General features: G+C 41.9%; 1 protein-coding gene across 5 annotated transcripts; it reads right to left on the bottom strand.

The window, feature by feature from the left end:
• Positions 1-832: 832 nt before the first annotated feature.
• LOC135541732 (sodium- and chloride-dependent GABA transporter 2-like) lies at positions 833-24,714 on the bottom strand. Of its 5 annotated transcripts, none has more exons than XM_064968056.1 (15): positions 24,541-24,714; positions 20,851-21,059; positions 18,669-18,803; positions 8,408-8,548; positions 7,992-8,082; positions 7,722-7,854; positions 7,480-7,614; positions 6,993-7,096; positions 6,418-6,542; positions 6,100-6,212; positions 5,160-5,297; positions 4,729-4,831; positions 3,423-3,523; positions 2,581-2,751; positions 833-1,490 (listed from the first exon to the last, which is right to left on the bottom strand). In XM_064968056.1, the coding sequence occupies exons 2-15, from the start codon at positions 21,053-21,055 to the stop codon at positions 1,248-1,250; spliced, it is 1,938 nt and encodes a 645-aa protein (XP_064824128.1). In that variant the 5' UTR covers positions 21,056-21,059; positions 24,541-24,714; the 3' UTR covers positions 833-1,247. The 5 variants fall into 5 exon arrangements, 4 of the variants coding, with proteins under 4 accessions (XP_064824128.1, XP_064824130.1, XP_064824129.1 ...); XR_010455986.1 differs by having other exon boundaries at positions 1,367-1,490; positions 2,581-2,725; XM_064968058.1 differs by lacking the exon at positions 2,581-2,751.
• Between the last annotated feature and the right edge of the window lie 326 nt (positions 24,715-25,040).

Here is a 25,040-nt window from a genome sequence, read left to right as displayed (position 1 = left end):
ATCCAGTCAGTGGCAGTCCTGCGGGCGAAAACAGCTCGTTGATGAGAGACGTCGAAGGAGAATGGCAAGAATTGTGCAAGCTAACCGGTGGGCCACAAACAGGCAAATAACGGCGCAGTACAACAGTGGTTTGCAGAATGGTATCTCAGAAAACACAAATCATCGGTCCTTGTCATGGATGCATGGATTGCAGCAGACGACCACACAGGGTTCCACTCATGTCAGCTAAAGCAGGACTGCCACTGACTGGATGTGTTTTGTTTGTCGCACCATTCTCGGTAAAAACTATACACAGTGGTGCGTGAAAAACCCAAGAGGGCAGACCTTTCTGAGGTACTGGAACCAATGCGCCTGGCCCCGACGATCATACCACACTCAAAAGTCGCTTAGGTCTAGTGGGCACTCAAAACACCAATACTGGACAATTGAGTAGTGGGAAAACATTGTCTGGTCCGTCGAATCCTGGTTCCTGTTGCGTCATGCTGATGACAGAGTCAGAATGTGGAATAAGCAGCATCCAGGGCCCCATCCTACCTGGTGTCAACAGTACTGGTTGGTGGAGGTGGTGTAATCATGTGGGGAATGTTTACCAGGTGAACGTTAGGTCCCTTGAGAAATTGAGAAACGGTTCCATGTCCCGAAGAATTCAGGCTGCTCTGGAGGCCAAGTGGGGTCCAACCTGGTACTAGATGGGTGCACCCAATAAACTGGCCACTGAGTGTTCATATACACCTGCACAATACATTCTCATCAACTTTGGATATTATCACAAATGTCATACTTAACAAAGTACTAGTAAAAAAACGATGTCTGATTTTTAAAGCTACACAAATCAAATATTACCTTTCTTTATTAAAAAGGGTTTGATCACATGTATATACAGAATCATTTAACCAACCAAGAGCATGATCGTCATATGCCTTTGTTTCCACTATGTTCGGTGACAGAAAGTCATGAATTTCGAAGAAATACTGTGTCCTACATGACCCAAGTCCTGGTTAAAGCACAACTTCAAAGGTCCATCTTTTGTGCTGGACCTTACTCACTATCTCACTTCAGTGTGTTCTGGCCCAAACTATTTCCACATCCAAGACTTTCCCAGAACCAGTGCTGCTACGTCTCCTTAATAATGCTACACACAGGAAGTAGTGTGTGTTTTGAAAGCACTTGCCCACAATGCTCTCCCAAGAAAAAGGCCTGTGGTGGATGATATATACTTTCCTAACCCACTCAGACCAAACACAGTGTCACACAGTCACAGAGTCACAACCTTTAGGAGAGTGAGTGACTGGCTGGACCTGCTTGTCTCCAGGCCTGTAGGGATGGTGGGCGAGCGAGAGAGTATCTCTGTCTAGGAGATTGTGGCCCCAGGCTGGTATCTTCATGTCCCCCAGAGGTCTGTCCAGCTCAGACTGCTTGGCCAGGAGGGCCTTTTTCTGGGCCTTGGTAATAGGGAGATCCTCTGAGGGCGTGGTGAGGATAGACAGTCTCTGAGGAAGGAGAGAGAGGACAGAGGAGCATTTTTAAAAGGGGCTACGAGGGGGAATGAGACAATAACTGGTGATGTTTGGAGAGCATGGATTTTTTCACTTATTTTTTTTGTAAAAGAAACAACATCAGTGTGTAACAGTGGAGGCTCCTTAGAGGAGGAATGGGAGGACCACCCTCAGTGAATTTAATAAAATGTTTCGAACTCTTGCAGTATGAACTGATATATTGTCCATCCAATCAAAGGATCAGAGAATGAATCTAGTACCGAAAGCATAATGTAGCATAATGTAGGCTACAGCAAGATAGCACTGCAGCGCATAAACTGTGGTGAGTAGTTGACTCAAAGAGAGAGAAAGACAATATTTTAACAATTTTTTAAATGTATTTTTAATTAAGGAAAAGCAGTAGTAGAGAGTTTATTTCACTTACTTAGAAAATGCAGTTAATTTAGCCTACTCAAACAGAGAGGAATGCTATTGATATTAGCTAGCTGGCTAAGGCTATCCAACACTGCGAGTCAGGGTAAGTGTTCGGTTTTATTAATTTATTCGGGGCAGCAGGTAGTCTAGTGGTTAGGTTGCTGGATCAAATCCCCAAGCTGACAAGGTAAAAATCTGTTAAACCCACTGTTCCCTGGTAGGCTGTCATTGTAAATAAGAATTTGTTCTTAACTGCCTAGTTAAATAAATATAAATCGCACCAGGGCCTAACTGTGTAACTGCTAAACTGATTGTACACATTAACTGTGGGTTTAGCTCTAGTTTGCTGACAAATATGTAGGTTGTGTAGCAGTTAGGTTTGGCTTGGAGAGGTTACAGCTGTTGTGCAATGAAGTCCACAAGGGAAAAGGATGCGAGAAGGAATTATACAACGAGCTGGGTGAATGGAATATGAATATGCTGTAATATAAATATATTAGTATATCATTGTATTAAGAGAGAGACACATAACTAGCGATCTCTAACAATTGACCTTCCTAGCTAGGCTTCCCATGATATATTGCTTGTTTTTTTGTAGCTTTTGAAGTGCTTTGATATGTTTTTCTGTTATGAAAAAATGCTATAGAAGTTTAACAAAGTAACTATTTACCTGTCGCAGTGTACCAGGAGTGACACTCACAATGTACACCATCCACAGAGGAACTATGAGTGTGGAGGAGAGGGTGAACCACCAACCAATGGCGTAACCCCACCAAGTATACTCAAAGGTGTTGTTGAACTTTAGCGGGGTAAACCTAATCAAGGAGAAGACAAACGTAGCCTAGAACAAAAATATATGGAGGGATGTTTTATAATAAACATTAAAGAACAATGTATTTTCTGAGAGCATTGTACTAATTATAATATATAGTAGAGTAACAGTGAGGCTTGAGCGAGGACAGAGAGAACAAGGTTACCATTTTCCAGTACTTTTAGGTCAGGTTTATGGTGAAACATTTATATTGAACGTAAAGGAAGGATTCTCTACTTTACATAGGTTACACAGACATCCATTTGATTTCCATTTCTATGTATTGTCAACTTATTAACTTTTGTTTGTCTGTAAATCACTTGTATTACTGTGACATCAACGTCATGTTTACTACAGATATTGGATCTTAATTTGACCAACCTGTTGCAAGAGAACTTTCCTGCAATGCAAGAAATATAAAACTTGTAGTGTATTTAAAGTTTACAAAAAGGCTTCTAAAGCTGTTTAATTTCCACTTTGACATTTCCGACTTGATTTTCTCTTATGAAAAATGTATGAACCCCTACAAAAATGCCCATTAATTATAATCCACATAATAATTACACATAATGTTGCTGCAGTATTATTCCTCTGCTGTAGCAAACTTGTTCAAATTAAGATCCTACATCTGTTTAACAATAGTCTGAAAAATAACTAATTAATTTTCTGTTGAGAGTAGGGTGTTAAGAAGTAATACTTACAGTGCAGATGACTGGAGTGATATACTTCAAACAGTACTTAATGAGGGGTAATGGTCGATAACCGATCATGTCCTCTATATTATCGTACAGACGATCTGCACCTGTAGAGTAAACATAAGAGGCTCAATCACAGCAGTCAAGGAAAGGGTTTGGTCAGTTGGTCAATGAAATACCATCCAGGTAAACCTTCTCAAACCACCAAGTGACAAACAAGTTCAAGCAATTGCAGATTGGGAAACCCGGACGACAGGTTTACTTTTTTGATACGGTTTTAGACAGGTGTCGTTTCTCATCGATGTCCAAAATGCGAATGTCTGCAAGAGGAAAAGCTTGGATAACGCCATTACCACCGCTAAGAGAAACCTCCTGAGGGAATATCTGTGATATATATTTTTTTAAACATGACCTTTATTTAACTAGGCAAGTCAGTTAAGAACAAATTCTTATTTACAATGACGGCCCTCCACGGCCAAATCCAGACGACGCTGGGCCAATTGTGCGCTGCCCTATGGGACTCCCAATCACGGCCGGTTGTGATACAGCCTGGAATCGAACCAGGGTCTGTAATGATGCCTCTTGCACTGAGATGCAGTGCCTTTGACCGCTGTGCCACTATCTGTGATTGATGGAATGGGGCCATGCAGGGTCTTTTAATATGATGTTTTCATAAGATCTACAAGGATAGCGGTAACATTTTACAATAACTTACAAACATTTATGAAGGCATTTTCATGTATATATAAATGTTTATAAATGGTTTATAAAGTAATATAAAGGCACTGAAACTAAAGGTGTCCGCATGCTTCCTATCCGAAACAGTTCAGAACAGTTTGTGCATATATTATGATGACATTTTGTGACGTTTTTGTTCATTGTGGTCTCGGGCAAAGGTTTTTTCGGCTGTTTGTGCACACAAATTTTGATCAAGGCTAGCCGAAGTCGACACCCCGTTACCAGTGATTGGTCAACAGTAGTGATTCTACAAGTGTTTGTTGTCATTCAACGAGAGACTAATCGTTTTCATGCAAATTTTTTACAATTACTGCACTATACATCTTAGTTGGATGTAAAATTGCACGACTAAGATCTCCTCTGCAAAAACGTCCAAATGAATGATAGATTTCTTAAGCTATCTTAGATTAATTAGGGCTATGTTGATGAAGTGTATACTCGCTACGGCAATGGACAAACAGAACTATTGCTGCTTTTTTATCGTTTTTCATCAAGCAAAGGCGTTTTAAGGGAGTATACGAGCACACTCCGAAGCATGCCTTAAGAGCTACTGAAACAGGCAGGACTAACTCACCATAAACCCAGCTGACACACACTGACTGTAGTACAGCGAAGAGAAGGAGAGTCATCCCACTGCAGGCATAGTAATCAAACAGCTGGAAGATATACAGGCCTCCCTGTAAACAGAGGAGGGTGTGGAGAGAAATAATTAATAAAGTACATTCAATAAGACTTGATAATCTACCTCCAGAGTGTACAAAACACTCAGACAATGATCTTAAGTGTGTCCAGTGGCCCAAGTCCTTATGGAATAAGTAGAATCTGCCAACAAGTCTGCAGAACGAGTTATGTCCCCCAAAGTGCTGAAACACAGGGATATGTTGAAACAACACTTGGGAGGTAGATTATCAGTCATATACCTGGTTACTGTCATGATTGAGCTAATAATGATGCCTTTGAAATGCTAAATTCCTTATATAATAATGACATCAGATGACCTCTCACCTCTGTGACCATGATCAGGCCGATGAAGAAGCTACCCATACTGATGATGAGGAGGAGAATTTTACGCCGATGACCAACCAGGAAGAAGGAGGGATACATGTCTGAGATAGCTGTCATCAGAGCCTCCAGACCTACGAACTGAAGCAGAGATGATCAAATCAAACTTTATGTCACATGCGTCGAATACAACATACCGAGACCATAATGTGACATGCTTACTTACAAGCCATTAACCAGCAGTGCAGTTCAAGAAGAGTTAAGAAAATATTTACCAAATAAACTAAAGTAAAAAATAATAAAAAGTAGCACAATAAAATAACAATAACGAGGCTATATACAGGGGATACCGGTACCGAGTCAATGTGGAGGCTATATACAGGGGGTACCGGTACCGAGTCAATGTGGAGGCTATATACAGGGGATACCAGTACCGAGTCAATGTGGAGGCTATATACAGGGGGTACCGGTACCGAGTCAATGTGGAGGTATTATATTAGGGGGTACCGGTACCGAGTCAATGTGGAGGCTATATACAGGGGGTACCGGTACCGAGTCAATGTGGAGGCTATATACAGGGGATACCGGTACCCAGTCAGTGTGCGGGGGTACAGGTTAGTCGAGGTAATTTTTACATGTAAGTATGGGTGAAGTGACAATGCATAGATAATAAACAGCGAGTAGCAGCAGTGTACAAAACAAATGGGGGGGGGGACAATGTAAATGTATATAGTGGTGGCCATTTGATTAATTGTTCAGCAGTCTTATGGCTTGGTGGTAGAAGCTGTTAAGGATGGGGTCTTAGTGGAAATTATCTTATTTGAAATACGAGCTACATCTTCACAGCATCACATCCATTGAGTTTAGTGATGATTGTAGGTCAATGTAATTATCCTTTATTAGGCAAATAATTGAATAGGCCTTCAGGGCCACTCTAACCTACCTGACTATCTAACCCCAGTAGGATGATCATGATGAAGAAAAAAATGGCCCAGAGTTGGGGTACTGGCATCATGGCCACAGCACGGGGGTAGGCGATGAACGCCAGGCCAGGACCTGTATGCAGTAACACAGGTAAACTCATTACTATACTTTCAGGGGCAGGTCAGAGGGAATAGTTAGCTCCTTGAAAGGCTCAGACACCTGTCTTGTAACAAAGCATAACTTTAAAAGGTCTGTTTATTTGTGCATTTGTTTATTCATTACTAACTTAATTAATTCAATCATTAAAATCTTACTGCTGCTTTTCTACAACACTTACCTGACTCGGCCACGGTTGCAATGTCTGTCCCCTGTTCATAAGCCATGAAGCCCAGTACAGAGAAGATAGAAAAACCAGCCACAAAGCTGGTTCCGCTGTTCAAAAGGCACAGGTACATACAGTCCCTAAAAAGAGATTCACTTCCCTGTTAGTCAAAACACAAAGGAATTCAAATGACCTACCATATGCAGATCAACTTTCCAGACAGCCTCCCATTTCTGCAACCCAACTTCCAAAGAATTATATGCACAGGGAATGCTTTTGCAGGCAAGGGAAAATGTTCTGCCTGCACATATTATCTAGCTAGTCTCATTTATCGCTCCCGAGTGGCGCACCATTCTAAGGCACTGCATCTCAGTGCAAGACTCTACAGTCCCTGGTTCGACTCCAGGCTGTATCACATCCAGTCGTGATTGGGAGTCCCATAGGGCGGTGCACAATTGGCGTCATCTGGGTTTGGCCAGGGTAGGCCGTCATTGTAAATATGAATTTGTTCTTAACTGACCTGCCTAGTTAAATAAAGGTTAATCAAAATAAATACATTTAGTGTCAGTGTACTTCATTCTTCCACTCACTTGTAACAGTTGTTGTCATACTTGTTATAGCTGCCAAGGGCGGTCAGGCAGCCGATGCAGATCGCATAGGAGTAGAAGATTTGTGTTCCAGCATCCATCCACACCTGTGAGACATACCAGAGAGAGACACAATAGTATTCAGAGTTTCACAGTTCCGATCCACTAGTCTCATCCCAGGGTATCAGAGGCCATTTCAAAATGGTGCCTATTTTGAGCTCGTAGCTATAATAAGTCAACGGGAAATGTATTTCCTTTGAAATTCAGTCTTCTTATTTTTCATAAGGTATTGCTATTGTAACAAATCTGACGTTCTTAAGAATGCAAACTGTTCTCCCAAGGGAGTAAACTTTCTTGGGCCAGTGGTCATGCCGACCAGGGTTCAAACACAGGTAGAGACATTACCATTTATCCCCCATGAATCGCTACAGTATGTAATGATGTTTTTGCTACACCTGAACACAAATTATACAATGAAGTGTGTTCCTACCTGTGGGTCAGCGAGGCGGGCTGGATCTGGGTAGAGGTAGAACTTGATACCATCTATGGCCCCTGGCAGTGTGAGTCCACGAACTAGCAATACCAACAGCATCACATAGGGGAAGGTGGCAGTGAAATAGACCACCTAAGGGGAGACCAGACCAGCATTACGTTTACTCAGTCTATGGCTCATCCTAACAACTTTACACATTCATGGTGTCATCAGGCTGAATGGCAGAGATGCCACCTTACCTTCCCAGTAGACTTCACTCCTTTCCAGACACAGAAGTAACAGATAATCCAGGACAATAGAAGACACAAAGATAGGTCCCAGCGAATATTTCCAAGCTTGTAGACACTGTCTGTGAGATTCAAAACTCTTCTCCTGCAAATGATATTTTCAGTTCCAATCCCACCACTTGCTGTTCATCATTCTCTCAGCACCTCCTAAGGCACATAGCCATTGTGCCCATCTGGTGGTTAATAAAGACTTGATTCATTAGAATGGTTTTGTATACTTACTCCCAGAACTCTCTCACTGGCGATGTTGCGTTTCCTGTTATTGTCCAGTTTAGATATCCTACTACTCTTCTGTCAAACTCCACGCAGTTTGCTGGTTAGGAGGAAATTACACATTAACAAGCATGTCTCAGAACTCTGAATCTTTCCTGGATAAGGAGACATTTAAAAATCACTTGCCAAAAACGGAGTAAGTCAGTCTGAAGTAGTGTCCATAAATGTAAGATACTATCTTTAATTTGAGCTAAATAGCCACAGTACATCTCCATCAACATGTCTACACATTGATGTTAACCTGGTCCCAGATCTGTCTGTGGTCTTGGCAATGCCAACTCCATTGCAGTCCTTGTCAATGAGTGACAAGCAGTTGGCATTATAGCACAAGCAGACTGGCACTCAGGCTACACTGAAATACATACCTGTGTTCCAGCTGTTTCTACAACTGGCCCAGGGGAGCTCAGAGCTGAACGAGGAGAAGAGGTAGAAGAAGGCCCAGGCCAGGATGATGATGTAATAGATGCTGGAATACAGAACTACCACCTGACCACCATAACCCAGTCCTGAAGAGGAGGAGGAGGAGAAGAAGAAAACAATAAAGGAGAAAAGATGAAGAAGTTGTTTCCGGACAAATATGGCGATGTAAATCAGAAAATAAATTGTTTCTTCTGAGAAATATATGTGACAAATAACAAGTGGTCTCATACAGTGCATTCGGAAAGTATTCAGACCTTTCGGACCCTTGAAGACCTCTAGTTCAAAGACTCACACGTCTGTCTTGTTGGAATGGCACCGTAACTTATTAATCAGGGCTGGGGACTTTGAAAGGAGTCTAATCTACATCAAAGAGAAACACAGTTAAACATGTTATGGTCCAGTATATTCATTTCAATCATATTTTTAAAATATATTTTTTTAACAAGGCAAGTCAGTTAAGAACAAATTCTCAAACCCGGACGACGCTGGGCCAATTGTGCACCGTCCTTTGGGACTCCCAGTCACAGCCCGATGTGATACAGCCTGGATTCAAACCAGGGACTGTAGTGACACCTTTTCCACGGAGATGCAGTGCCTTAGACGCTGCGCCACTCGAGAGCCCCAATATTCTCGACCTAGGACCATAACATGTTTAACTGTGTTTCTCTTTGATGTAGATTAGACTCCTTTCAAATTCCCCAGACCTGATTAATAAGTTATGATGACATTCCTACAAGACAGACGTGTGAATCTTTCAACTAGAGGTCTTCACAAGTCCAAAAAGTTGGACCCGTTCTGAAATGGAGCTGGTTGGATCCAGATCCGGCCTGATCTGAGTGAGGGAAGCAGCAGAAAATATACTTTTAAGGAACTTCATTAAGGGAGAGAGGTGCCGGTCTGGCAGGCGAGGGAGGGGCGGATTGACACGGGCAGCAGGGAAGGAGAGACGGCAACCAACCAAGACAACTCGCTCTGTAGTAGACTAATAGCTGGCACTGTGTTATCCTCAAAGAGGGCGAAGAAGGTGTTTGTTTTGTCTGGGAGCAAGATGTCGGTGTCCGCGGCGTGGCTGGTTTCCCATTGTAATCTGTGATTGTCTGTACAGTCGTGGTCAAAAGTTGAGAATGGCACAAATATTAATTTTCAAAGTCTGCTGCCTCAGTTTGTATGATGGCAATTTGCATATACTCCAGAATGTTATGAAGAGGGACCAGATGAATTGCAATTAATTGTAAAGTCCCTCTTTGCCATGCAAATGAACTGAATTCCAAAAAACATTTCCACTGCATTTCAGTCCTGCCATAAAAGGACCAGGTGACATCATGTCAGTGATTCTCTCGTTAACACAGTTGTGAGTGTTGACGAGGACAAGGCTGGAGATTACTCTGTCATGTAGATTGAGTTCGAATAACAGACTGGAAGCTTCAAAAGAAGGGTGGTGCCCGGAATCATTGTTCCTCTGTCACCCATGGTTACCTGCAATGAAACACGTGCCGTCGTCATTGCTTTGCACAAAAAGGGCTTCACAGGCAAGGATATTGCTGCCAGTAAGTTTGGATGGCCTGGTGTCACAAAGAACAGCAAAGCCACTTCTCTCCAGGAAAAACATCCGGGACAGATTGATATTCTGCAAAAGGTACAGGGATTGGATTTCTAAGGACTGGGGTAAAGTCATTTTCTCTGATGACTTTACATCTTCCGATTGTTTGGGGCATCCGGAAAAAAGCTTGTCCGGAGAAGACAAGGAGAGCGCTACCATCAGTCCTGTGTCATGCCAACAGTAAAGCATCCTGAGACCATTCATGTCTGAGGTTGCTTCTCAGCCAAGGGAGTGGTCTCACTCACAATTATGCCTAAGAACACAGCCATGAATAAAGAATGGTACATCCTCCGAGAGCAACTTCTCCCAACCATCCAGGAACAGTTTGGTGACGAACATCCAGCATGATGGAGTCCCTTGCCATAAAGCAAAAGTGATAACTAAGTGGCTCGGGGAACAAAACATCGATATTTTGGGTCCATGGCCAGGAAACTCCCCAGACCGTAATCTCACTGAGAACTTGTGGTCAATCCTCAAGAGGCAGGTAGACAAACAAAACCCCACACATTCTGACAAACTCCAAGCATTGATTATGCAAGAATGGGCTGCCATGAGTCAGGATGTGGCCCAGAAGTTAATTGACAGCATGCCTGGGCGGATTGCAGAGGTCTTGAAAAAGAAGGGTCAACACTGCAAATATTTACTTTTTGCAACAACTTCATGTAATTGTCAATAAAAGCCTTTGACACGTATGAAATGCTTGTAATTATGCTTCAGTATTCCATAGTAACATCTGACAAAAATATCTAAAGACACTGGGGCAGCAGACTTTGTGAAAATTAATATTTGTGTCATTTTCAAAACTTTTGGCCACGACTGTAGACCCTGCCACATACATCTTGTGTCTGAGCTGTTGAATAGTGATTCCACTTTGTCTCTACTGACGTGTTGCCTGTTTGATTGCCTTACGGAGGGAAAAACGACACGGTTTGTATTCAACCATATTCTCAGTCACCTTGCCATGGTTAAATACAGTGCCTTGCGAAAGTATTCGGCCCCCTTGAAATTTGCGACCTTTTGCCACATTTCAGGCTTCAAACATAAAGATATAAAACTGTATTTTTTTGTGAAGAATCAACAACAAGTGGGACACAATCATGAAGTGGAACGACATTTATTGGATATTTCAAACTTTTTTAACAAATCAAAAACAGAAAAAAAATTATTCATCCCCCTTAAGTTAATACTTTGTAGCGCCACCTTTTGCTGCGATTACAGCTGTAAGTCGCTTGGGGTATGTCTCTATCAATTTTGCACATCGAGAGACTGAAATTTTTTTCCCATTCCTCCTTGCAAAACAGCTCGAGCTCAGTGAGGTTGCATGGAGAGCATTTGTGAACAGCAGTTTTCAGTTCTTTCCACAGATTCTCGATTGGATTCAGGTCTGGACTTTGACTTGGCCATTCTAACACCTGGATATGTTTATTTTTGAACCATTCCATTGTAGATTTTGCTTTACGTTCCACTTCATGATTGTGTCCCACTTGTTGTTGATTCTTCACAAAAAAAATACAGTTTTATATCTTTATGTTTGAAGCCTGAAATGTGGCAAAAGGTCGCAAAGTTCAAGGGGACCGAATACTTTCGCAAGGCACTGTACCTGTCTTGTCACAGGAAAGGCTATCACTTACTCCTTCATCTAATAGTTCATGTGTAATATTGTTGATATTTAACCCAAGATTCATCCAAAAATGGGAATCAAGTGTTTTGTTACTTTGATCCCTTTTCTTCTTAGGGATAGCCCCTTTTTTTCTCCATTTCCTGTCTGAACGACGTGCCCAAAGTAAACTGCCTGTACCTCAGGCCCTGAAGCCAGGATATGCATATAATTGGTACCATTGGAAAGAGAACACTTTGAAGATTGTAGAAATGTTAAAATAATTTAGAAATGTATATGGTAGGAGAAAATCCAAAGAAAAACCAACCAGAATTTTATTTTGAGAGACCACCCTCTTAGAAATGCAAGAGAAAGGTCATATTGTAAATTAGCTCACTGGATACAATTCCTATGGCATCCACATGGTGTCAGCAGTCTATGTTCAAGGTTTCAGGCTTGTAACTTCAAAAACAAATAAGAAATAACAGTTTTATTAAAAGGACACAGTCTTGGAAATTCGTGTTTGTGCGCTCCTTGAAGAAATTACACACCTGCTAAAATCGATTTCCTATTGAACATACTTCTTCCCGAAATAAATATTATAGTTTTATTACATTTTAGGGTATCTGTGGAGTAAATAAAAACCTATTTTGACTTGATGAAACAAAGTTTAGGGGGAGATTTTAGGATTCCTTTCTCTGCAAGTTGAACGAGTGGATTTATCAAATGGCGCCAACCAAATAGACTTTTTGGGATATAAAGAAAGATTTTATCTAACAAAACAACACTACATGTTATTGCTGTGACCATTTGGATGGTGAATCAGAGATAGACTTTCAAAAAGTAAGTGAAAATTTAATATGTGAATGTATGAAACCTGCGCCAGTGAAAAAATATTTTGATGTGGGGCACCGTCCTCAAACAATCTCATGGCATGTTTACGCTGTAATAGCTACTGTACATCAAACAGTGAAGTTAGATGAACAAGAATTTAAGCTTTCAGCTGATATGAGACACTTATGTACCTAAATGTTTAAAATCCGTAATATTTATGATAATTTTATTTAAATTGTGCGCCCTCCAGTTTCACTGGAAGTTGTCCCGCTAGTGGGACACCGATCCTTAAGAAGTTGTTATAACTTATTCTTATGGTATAGGGGATGCTTGTGTCCCACTTGGCCAAAAGCCAGGGAAAATGCAGCGCAGCAAATTCAAATAAATTGACGTAAAAATCTAACTTTCATTAAATCACACATGTAAGTTACTAAATTAAAGCTACACTCGTTGTGAATTCAGCCAACATGTCAGATTTAAAAAAGGCTTTTCAGCGGAAGCATAAGAAGCTATTATCTGATGATAGCACAACAGTAAACAAAAAGGGTAGCATATTTCAACCTTGCAGGCACTACACAGAACACAGAAATAAAATATAAAACATGCCTTATCTTTGACGAGCTTCTTTTGTTGGCACTCCAATATGTCCCATAAACATCACAATTGGTCCTTTTGATCGATTAATTCTGTCCATATACAGTGGGGCAAAAAAGTATTTAGTCAGCCACCAATTGTGCAAGTTTTCTTACTTAAAAAGATGAGAGGACTGTAATTTTCATCATAGGTTCACTTCAACTATGAGAGACAAAATGAGAAGAAAAAAAAATGAGAAAAAAAATCACATTGTAGGATTTTTGATGAATCTATTTGCAAATTATGGTGGAAAATAAGTATTTTGTCAATAACAAAAGTTTCTCAATACTTTGTTATATACCCTTTGTTAAAAATGACAGAGGTCAAATGTTTTCTGTAAGTCTTCACAAGGTTTTCACACACTGTTGCTGGTATTTTGGCCCATTCCTCCATGCAGATCTCTTCTACAGCAGTGATGTTTTGGGTCTGTTGCTGGGCAACACGGACTTTCAACTCCCTCCAAAGATTTTCTATGGGGTTGAGATCTGAAGACTGGCTAGGCCACTCCAGGACCTTGAAATGCTTCTTACTAAGCCACTCCTTCGTTGTCCGGGCGGTGTGTTTGGGATCATTGTCATGCTGAAAGACCCAGTCACATTTCATCTTCAATGCCCATGCTGATGGAAGGAGGTTTTCACTCAAAATCTCACGATACATGGCCCCATTCATTCTTTCCTTTACACGGATCAGTCGTCCTGGTCCCTTTGCAGAAAAACAGCCCCAAAGCATGATGTTTCCACCCCCATGCTTCACAGTAGGTATGGTGTTCTTTGGATGCAACTCAGCATTCTTTGTCCTCCAAACACGACGAGTTGAGTTTTTACCAAAAAGTTATATTTTGGTTTCATCTGACCATATGACATTCTCCCACTCTTCTTCCGGATCATCCAAATGCTCTCTAGCAAACTTCAGACGGGCCTGGACATGTACTGGCTTAAGCAGGGGGACACGTCTGGCACTGCAGGATTTGAGTCACTGACGGCGTAGTGTGTTACTGATGGTAGGCTTTGTTACTTTAGTCCCAGCTCTCTGCAGGTCATTCACTAGGTCCCCCCGTGTGGTTCTGGGATTTTTGCTGGCAGATCCTGGCTGACTGGAAGAGTCTGGTTGACTAGCAGATCTGGAAGAGTCTGGTTGACTAGCAGATCTGGAAGAGTCTGGTTGACTGGCAGATCTGGAAGAGTCTGGTTGACTGGCAGATCTGGAAGAGTCTGGTTGACTGGCAGATCTGGAAGAGTCTGATTGACTTTGAGTCTGGGTGACTGGCAGATCTGGAAGAGTCTGGCTGACTGGCAGATCTGGAAGAGTCTGGTTGACTGGCAGATCTGGAAGAGTCTGGCTGACTGGTGGATCTGGAAGAGTCTGACTGTCTGGCGGATCTGAAGATTTACTATTAATTGCTCACAGACTGGCAGATCTGGAAGAGTTGATTTCAGATCTTTCAGAACCAAGACTGCTTGCAGACTGGCAACTCCATGCAGACTGGCAACTCCCAGACTGGCAATTCCTTGCAGGGCAGCTCATTGCTTCATGCAGACTGGCAACTTTGCAGACTGGCAACTCCATGCAGACTGGCAACTCCATGCAGACTGGCAATTCCTTGCAGACTGCAACTCCATGCAGACTGGCAACTCCATGCAGACTGGCAGCTCTGGCTGCTTCATGCAGACTGACAGCTCTTGCAGACTGGCAGCTCTGGCTGCTTTATGCAGACTGGCAGCTCTGGCTAACAAGCTGCTCCATGCAGACAGCTCTATGCAGATTCTGGCTGCTCCATGTAGACTGGCAGCTCAGGCTGCTCTATACAGGCAGGAGGCTCCGGCAGCGCTTAGAGGAGGAAGGCTCTAGAACCGCTTCCGACAGCGCAGGAGAGGGAGAAAGCGCTGGCTGCGCTGAACAAGCGAGGCGCACTGAAGGCCTGATGCGTGGTGCTGGCACTGGTGGTATTTGGCCGAGGACACGCACAGGAAGCCTAGTGCGGGGAGCTGCTACTGGAGGGCTGGGGTGTGGAGGTGGTACTGGATAAAGGACAGGCACAGGAAGCCTGGTGCGGGAGCTACTACCGGACGACTGGTGTGTGAAGGTGGCACAGGATGGACTGGACCGTGAAGGTGTACTGGAGAGCCTGAATGCAGGACTGGCACAGGACGTGCAAGGCTAGGTAGGTACACAGGAGGCTTAGTGCGTGAGGCTGGCACACTTTTAGCCGACTAACACGCACCTCAGGACTAGTATGGAGTGCTGACCCAGGTGCCATTAAATCCCCGACACGCTCCGTCGGACGAATGTTGTACCTAAAGCACCAAACTAGCAACTCCCTCATTAAACTCTCCTCCAATTTCCCCATTAACTCCTTCACAGTCTCTGCTTCGCTCACCTCCAACACTGGTTCTGGCCTCCTCCTTGGCTCTTCACAATAAACAGGGAGAGTTGGCTCAGGTCTGTCTCCTGACTCAGCCACTCCCCCTGATAGCCCCCCCCCAATAAATTTTTGGGGCTGCTTTTCGGGTTTCGCTCTGTGCCGCCGTGTCTTTCTTCTATAGCCCTCTTCGCACTGCTCCAGCGAATCCCAGGCGGGCTCCGGCACTCTCTCTGGGTCGGCCGCCCACCTGTCTATTTCTTCCCACGTCGTTATATCCATACGGTATTCCATTGTGGGCTGCTCCTGTTTCCATCCACATCGCCGTGCTGCCTCCTCATACCAGCGCCTCTCCGCTTCAGCCGCTTCTAATTCCTCCTTAGGGCGGCAATATTCACCAGGCTGAGCCCGGGGTCCTTTTCCTTCCAGCTCCTGTTTCCTCTTCGCCTGCTGCAAGCTACAAGCCCAGGGTCCTCTTCCGTCAAGGATTTCCTCCCATGTCCAGAAATCCTTAATACGCGGCTCCTCTTTGGGCTGCACCTGCCTGTTAACACGCTGCTCGGTCCGTGTGTGGTGGGTGATTCTGTAACGACGTTCTTCTTTTGTTGAAAGAGAGTCGGACCGAAATGCAGTGTGTAAGTTACTCATGTTTATTAGGAAGACAAACGAACGAACTATACACGAATAACTAATAAATACAAAAACAACAAACAGAACGTGAAACCTATTACAGCCTGACTGGTGAAACTAACACAGAGACAGGAACAATCACCCACGAAATGTAAAGCAAAACCCAGGCTACCTAAATACGGTTCCCAATCAGAGACAACGAGAATCACCTGACTCTGATTGAGAACCGCCTCAGGCAGCCAAACCTATTAAACACACACACCCCTAATCAGCTACAATCCCAACTACTACAAACCCCAATACGAAACTACAATACATAATAAACCCATGTCACACCCTGGTCTGACTAGCTAATAAACTAAAACACAAAATACTAAGACCAAGGCGTGACATGACCAAATACTTATTTTACTTATTTTACATATTTTCCACCATAATTTGCAATTCATTAAAAATCCTACAATGTGATTTTCTGGATTTATTTTCCTAATTTTGTCTATCATAGTTGAAGTGTACCTATGATGAAAATTACAGGCCTCTCTCATCTTTTTAAGTGGGAGAACTTGCACAATTGGTGGCTGGCTGACTAAATACTTTTTTACCCCACTGTATATCCAAAATGTCAATTTATTTGGCGCGTTTGATCCAGAAAAAAACAGCTTCCAAATTGCGCAACGTCACTACAAAATATTTTAAAAGTTGCCTGTAAACTTTGCCAAAGCATTTCAAACTACTTTTGTAATACAACTTTAGGTATTTTTGAACGTTAATAAATCGATCAAATGGAAGACGGGTCTATCTGTGTTCAATACAGGAAGACAACAAACCAAGCTACTTTTCAAGTCTTGCGCAACTCTCAGTGTTACGCAGTTCCTAGATGGCCGTACATCTTCATTGCACAAATGAATAACCTCAACCAAATTCCAAAGAAATTCCAAAGACGGGTGACATCCAGTGGAAGCGGTAGGAACTGAAAACATGTTCCTAAGAAATATAGTTTCCCAATGAGACCTCAGTAAACAGACAGAGACCTAAAAAATAAAAATTCTGAACGGTTAGTCCTCATAAGTTCTGTTATACTCACAGACATGATTCAAAAAGTTCTAGAAACTTCAGAGTGTTTGCTATCCAAAGCTACTAATAATATGCATATCTTATATTCTTGGCATGAGTAGCAGGAAGTTGAAATTGGGCACGTTATTTATCCAAAAGTGAAAATGCTGCCCCCTATACCTTAAGTTAACAAATATATAAGTTAGATTTTAAAAAAAAGACCCATCATGCCCAGAGTGCCATTACAAGTAATCTAAAATGTAGCCTTATATTGTTTCAAACTGGTAAAGCATAGTGATTAAAATCACGGTCAAGCTTTTACAAATAGAATAGTGCAATATAATATACAGAAGGAAAAGCATGTATGTACCTATGGATCATTGTCTGGCCCTGTACAGATGTAGGATCTTAATTTGATCACCCTGTTGCAGAAATAAAACTTGCAGTGTATTTGAGGTTTAAAAAGGCTTCTTAAGTTTTTACTTCTGACTTTGAAATGTCAGACTTCCCTTACGAAAATGTATCAACCTCAACAAGAATGTCCATTAATTCCAATCCACAGAGTTAGTTAAGTATCTTTGCTAGAACCACTACTTGGGTGGGCTATATCATCGGTAATGTAGGCTAGATGCATCAGCTAGTTAGCTAGGCTGTAAAGCAAGTTAGTCTTTACTTGATTTGAATTTGTTCTACTACTGACAAACAGATGAATTTCAGTTGCCCCGTTCCTGGACCCTGACATGCTACAGATGCAGGATTTTAATTTGAGCCAGTTTGCGTAGGCAGGAAAATAATTCTGCAGCAACAGGAAAGGTTAATTATTATGTGGATTAAAATTAATGGACATTTTTGTAGGGGCTGATTTATTTTTAGTTAGGGAAAAATCAAATCTGAAATTTCAAAGTGGAAATTACAAACTTCAGAAGCCGTTTTAAAACCTGAAATACACTGCACGTTTTACATTTCATACATTGCAGAAATGTTATCCTGCAACAGGGTGATCAAATTAAGATCATACTGTAGCAACTCCAAAGTAACTTGGTGGTATTAATTTCAAACTCACTGCTCGGCGCAGGTGGGTAGCACATGCATGCGATGAGGACGAGTGCAGCAACAGAAAGGCAGGGAGGGGACTTCTTTCAAGATTCACGAGTTTATGAGAAAGGATCTAATTTGATAGGCAATTCAATGCATTTAATGTTACAAGAGAGAAAAGTTAAAGAAAATGAAATATGTATTATTTTTTTTAAACGCCACCAATCGAAAGGGCACTTTTTTAACAGGAGGGAAAAGGGCATGTGCTCAAGCACCCATAGTCCTCTATCTGTGCACGTGCCTGCCGTATGCACAACAAGACCCTGTGTCCGTTTTATGATCCATATCAGAGTAGGAGGAATGCCTTTTAGATCATAACGACTAAGATTATATGGCCAGAGGGCCTGATTCTAGATCAGCTATCCTACTCCGTGACGCTTTATAAATATGGGTCCTGATGTTTACCTTCAAACAGGGGGCAGATCTTCCTCCAGCAGGTGATGCTGCCCTGTGTGGTGTACTGGCCCAGGGAGGTCTCCAGAAGAAAGAGGGGAATGCCACAGGTGAACAGGAAAAGCACATAAGGGATGAAGAACACCCCTTAAGAACAACACAAGTTAAACCACAAGTAAACATGTAATTTACCAAGAGGATTAAGACCATAACTTAAAATCCCAGTGCAGTCAAAAACGAGATTTTCCTATGAGGTTGGAATAATATTGTGAAAATGATGATAATGCCCTTTTAGTGTAAGAGCTGCTTGAAAAGAACGCCTAACATTTCAGCATGTTTTGGTGGGATGGAGTTTTGGCCTGCCTAGTGACATCACCAGGCGTTAAATTAGCTGCAATATTTAACTTTTTGGGCAACCTGAGAAAATTCAAATTGAAATGTTTATTATAGAGCTGTCACTCGTTGAAAGCAAGTTTAAATAAGCGGTAGATCTGTTCTTTGTGTGCTATTTCTATGTTTTGCACACCAGCTTCAAACAGCTGAAAATAAAATATGATGGAAAATATATTTCACAGTGGTTTAGATAGAACAATGATTCTCTAAACTATATTTGCTTGTTTTGCCACATACACTGAATTCAGGTGAAATATTAGAATTTTAGCAACCAGGAAATGGCAGAGCAATTTCTGCATAGTGCAACCTAAGTTGGAAAACATAGACCAATAAGAAAGAGGTCCAAATCTCTCTGCCAATAGCAGATAGTGTTCAGTTTTCCCCTCCCTACTCAAACCACTCCCAGACAGTCCAAGCAAAATTCTTGCTTGAGAAATTGCACTTTGATAAGATTGTTTCAAATAAAATGGTAAAAAGAAAAATATAATCATTGTAAGGTACTGAACCCTCCTGATGTGTTCTGAGCAAATTGGGCCGATTTACAAGTTCTCTCTCTGAAAAATGTAGTTAATTTAATCTCATTGTCATAAGGTTCCATGACTTTGTCCACAGCGCATCTGAACACACAAAATACATTTTGATGATTTTCATTACATTTTGGGTGTTTTATTTAAGTTATGTACACCTGTGGTGTTGCCGGTCAAAAATGACTGGTCATTAGAAATGAATGGGTGAGACTACAATTAGTGTTTAAAAGTGAGTTCAGGCACATGCCCATTCATCAGATGGACACACTTCATCTCCCAGACCCCCACATGCATGTGTGTTTGAGCACACACACATCTCACTCCCCTTCTTGGCTTCCATGGCAACCCCCATGGGAACCTTTCCCCAATACAGTCTTTCCCGCATGGGAAACAAACCTGTTGGCATTCTCACTAACAATCGCAACATTGCAGCTCTGGTATATAAAGCTTTTTTGAGGCCTTGCTAACAGTTCATTCTGTGGCAGCACAATGACCAAACAATATACTGTATGTGACGCTCTTGATCATATCTTTGATAATGACACTGGTGAGGAGGAGAGAGTCCGTGTTAGACGTTGACACAAAATAGTCTGTGATAAATAGAACAATATGTTTCATCTGAGTATTTGTTATAGTCAAAATAATCCGTACATTATGCTTTTTTTAAACTCAAAAACAAGTTGTATGAGCTCAGGTCAATGAGGCCTACAGGCCAGAAATAGCAAATAGAAGATCACAATTTGTAATGTTCACAAGAACTTTAGTTGATAAAAAGATCTAACACAACATTAGGTGATAATATATGCATTATTATGGATTTATAAATCAGCTATAATGTGGCGATCATTTTGGACCGGGAACACAGAATGAATTAACATGAAACGAACACAACGGGAGGGTTTTTGTTGCCCAGAAATGATTTGACATTGAGATAAAAACGTCTGCATTGGACCTTTAACAACATGTTTTCTAATCTCATCCCCAGGTTTAATTGCTAGAGAGCTGGCTGAGAACGAGACATGTTTTCCAACATTATGACCAGCTTAGGTTGAAACTCAACAATATGCAAATCAGCAAGACCAGCTATTCTGTTTGGCAATTTTAGGAATTCTCAAAATAAACATTAGCATAAGAAATAAAAAGGATTGTACTGTCTCCACCGCAACAAAGGAAACAAAGTGCCTAGCTTTTTTGCATTGATGATCAGAAAGTCAAAGGTTCACCTCTCCACACATTTAATGTGTGTTTTAAATGTATGACCATGTGATGCTCACCTCCCCCATTTTTGTAGCACAGGTATGGGAACCTCCATACATTCCCCAGGCCGATGATCTGTCCGGCCACAGCCAGGAGGAACTCCAGCTTGCTGGACCACTGTCCCCTGGTCTGGGTGTTGGCCACAGGGACAGGCTGGACCAGACCCATCTCCTGGTGGGCCATCTCATTGAAACTTATATCGGGATCATTATGCTTCTCCATAACACTGAGGAAGACAAAGTGGGCTTTATTCATTGAACATCCATGTATCTAAGATAGTGATTTTCTGAAGACAGAAAACACTAAGCAGCTGTTTTTATACAGTGAAAAGTGATACACAGCAAACAGCTACATATGACCTGCTACACACACTACCGTTCAAAAATGTCACTTAGAAATGTCCTTGTTTTTTGAAAGAAAAGCACATTTGTTTGTCCATTAAAATAACATTGATCAGAAGTAGTGTAGACATTGTTAATGTTGTAAAGGAATATTGTAGCTGGAAATGGGAGATTTTTCATTGGCGTACAGAGGCCCATTATCAGCAACCATCACTCTTGTGTTCCAATGACACGTTGTGTTAGCTAATCCAAGTTTATCACTTTAAAAGGCTAATTGATCAAACCATTTTGCAATTATGTTAGCACAGCTGAAAACTGTTGTTCTCATTAAAGAAGCAATAAAACTGGCCTTCTTTAGACTAGTTGAGTATCTGAAGCATCAGCATTTCTGGGTTCGATTACAGGATGAAAATGGCCAGAAACAAATAACTTTCTTCTGAAACTCATCAGTCTATTCTTGTTCTAAGAATTGAAGGCTATTCCATGTGAGAAATTGCCAAGAAACTGAAAATCTGGTACAACGATGTGTACTACTCCCTTCACAGAACAGCTCAAACTGTCTCTAACCAGAATAGAAAGAGGCGTGGGAGGCCCCGGTGTACAACTGAGCAAGAGGACAAGTACATTAGAGTGTCTAGTTTGAGAAACAGATGCCTCTCACGTCATCAACTGGCAACTTCATTAAATAGTACACGCAAAACACCAGTCTCAACGTCAACAGTGAAGAGGCGACTCCGGGATGCTGGCCTTCTAGGCAGAGTTCCTCTGTCCAGTGTCTGTTCTTTTGCCCATCTCAATATTTTCATTTTATTGGCCAGTTTGAGATAAGGCTTTTTCTTTGCAACTGCCTAAAAGGCCAGCATCCCGGAGTCGCTTCTTCACTGTTGATTTTATCACCCTGTTCCAGGAGAATGTTCCTGCAATGCAGGAAATGTAAAACGTGTAGTGTATTTGTGGTTTAAAAAGGTCTGAAGTTTCAGACTTTATTTTCTCCTCTGAAAAATGTATCAAACCCTACAAAAATGTCCATGAATTGTAATCCACATAATAATTAAAATGTCCTGTTACTACAGGATTATTTCCTGCTGTAGCAAACTGGCTCAAATTAAGATCCTAGATCAGTATGACCTGTAAAGAAAAAGAAAATAGGGGAAAAAAGGGAAGGTCCAGTGCAGCAAAACATGAGTCCCGTCTTTCAATGCATTAGATCGTCCTTTTATCCAGCTCCTGTTATTACTTTGGATGTGCATAAAACCCCCTCCTCTCAAAGTAAATTAGGGGGCACTGCTTACATTAACTGCTCTGAAGGTATAATATAGCAATGTTGACTTATAACACTGGAATCAACTAGTGTATTGTATGTACTGTGTATTATGTTTATGAGGACTGTATTAGGACAGATTGTTTTCATTCTTTACTGATCCTGAGAAAAGTCAGTTCCCACACACTGATCCATACTGGGGTCTATTCTAGGATTAGCCTGAGTATCTGTGAGTAGCAAATACCAGCTGACTATTTGGCAGTGGCCACACAAATCATTTGGTATTGCAAGGGACCAGGGCAACATCTCAATGCTTGGCAACATGTATGACTGTTCAAATTCCACACTGAGGCACTAGTCTTGTTGCATTAGAGTAAGATGGGATCAGCACTACTTTGGTGGCATTAGGGTAATACTGTCATTAATGTTTCCTTTGTGCTCTTGCCTAGTATCCCTGTGAGTGGGACATATAATGGGAAATGTCAGCAGCATACCACCCTGCATACCACTGCTGGCTTGCTTCTGAAGCTAAGCAGGGTTGGTCCTGGTCAGTTCCTGGATGGGAGACCGGATGTTGCTGGAAGTGGTGTTGGAGGGCCAATAGGAGGCACTCTTTCCTCTGGTCTACAAAAATATCCCAATGCCCCAGGGCAGTGATTGGGGACACTGACCTGTGTAGGGTGCAGTCTTTCGGATTGGACGTTAAACGGGTGTCCTGACTCTCTGAGGTCATTGAATATCCCATGGCACTTATCGTAAGAGTAGGGGTGTTAACCCTGGTGTCCTGGCTGAATTCCCAATCTGGCCCTCAAACCATCACAGTCACCTAATAATCCCCAGTTTACAATTGGCTCATTCATCCCCTCCTCTCCCCTGTGACTATTCCCCAGGTCGTTGCTGCAAATGAGAATGTGTTCTCAGTCAACTTACCTGGTAAAATAAAGGATCAATAAAAAAAAATTGTGCTGCTGCTACCATTATGCTAATTACTAAAAATGAACACCTTGTACTTATACAGTTATAAGAAGCACAACCGTAAGGTCTGTTGTTAAGACAGTGTGTTCTAAAAGGTCACTTTTGCCTTTACTATTTAAGGCACTCCTGGGCCTGCATTGGGGGAGGACACTGCTGTGCCTTCCTGAACTACTGTAGCCTAAAATAGGTGTAATATACGAGACACCCAGAAGACCACTAGCCAGGGCATAGTTTGTGATACTAAGAGTAGCTACTGACTGTATATCTTTGATAATATAATACTGCTTGGTTCAATATACAGTACCGCCTGTTTTAGATGAATGACAGAGTGGATAGAGAAGATCGACATGTAAAGATTTATGGGCACAGTGATTGTAAAGTTGGAGAGTTACTACTGCTAAATATTAAAGTTAATTGCAACATAAATATATTTTTCACATCTGATTTTCTAGGTTCATCCTTCATGCATTTGTCTCTATATACAATTGTTCAACTGTCAGGTGTGCTCCCCCTGGCCTCTAGGTCACCAGGCTGCTCGTTATGGCACACCTGCACGTCATCAGACACACCTGGACTCCATCACCTCCTTGATTACATGCCCTATATATGTCCCTCCCTTTGGTTCCTTCCCCAGGAGTCATTGTTTATGTTTCTTGTCTGTGCGTTGTTCTTGGTTTGTATTATGTTTCGTTTATCGATTAAATCACTCACTCAACTTGCTTCCTGACTCTCAGCGCACTCGTTACATAAACATACTGTAGTGTTTAAAAACAAAATATTTGGAGCATGAATTATGAAAATAAAATCTACACCAACAACCAGAAATCGTGCGATAAGAGTACTTATTTCATGCATTAGACATGCCTGTAGCGTTACACAAAACGGAAAGTCACTGCTGCTCTCAGTGGCACTGCTGAGCCTCCAGTCTGTAACGTTAACCTTTAGCCTACATTCTGCAAGTGCTGCTGACTGCCGATAGAGAACGAGAAAGCTACCTCTGACCGAAGCCCCAAGTCAGTTTCTATCTACAGCTAGGGAGATGTCTTTGGGTTATCACAGCCCACCAAATTTCAAATACAAAAAGTGATAAACAGTCTGAAAATATTTCCTGATAGAACGAGAGAGAGTACCTTAAGGAGGATGTTGTAGTTCTGAAGTCTGTTGTAGTAGTCTACTTCTCCATTAATCTATGGGAGGAAGACTGGTTCTGGTCACTTTCACTGGAAGCAAATCTAGACCCAACATCTCTCCCTGCCAAATGCCCTTCCCAGAACTAGCCACGAGTGAGCCTATGTAGAGAGGTTCGAGTGTGCGCGTGTGTGAAAGGCGGAGCTACTGAGTCAAGTCAACACTGGTTCAAGGGAAGAGGAGGTGATTTGCTCTGTGGAAGCGGCAGCAGCAGCAGGCAGGCTTCTTTTGATTGCCGAAGTGGCTTTTGTGGAATTCTAGCAAATGAACGCTCTCTCATACAACTTCACAATGGATACAGGATAGATGAGTTACAGAACTTGAACACTTAAACGTAGAATGTAGTTTTGGGGCGGCAGGCTACCTAGTGGTTAGAGTGTTGGGCCAGTAACTAAAAGGTTGCTGGATCGAATCCCTGAGCTGACAAGGTAAAAATCTGTCA

This window comes from Oncorhynchus masou, chromosome 6 (genome assembly GCF_036934945.1).
Source record: "Oncorhynchus masou masou isolate Uvic2021 chromosome 6, UVic_Omas_1.1, whole genome shotgun sequence".
NCBI classification, from domain to species: Eukaryota; Metazoa; Chordata; class Actinopteri; order Salmoniformes; family Salmonidae; genus Oncorhynchus; species Oncorhynchus masou.
This window is presented reverse-complemented; position numbering and strand designations above follow the sequence as displayed.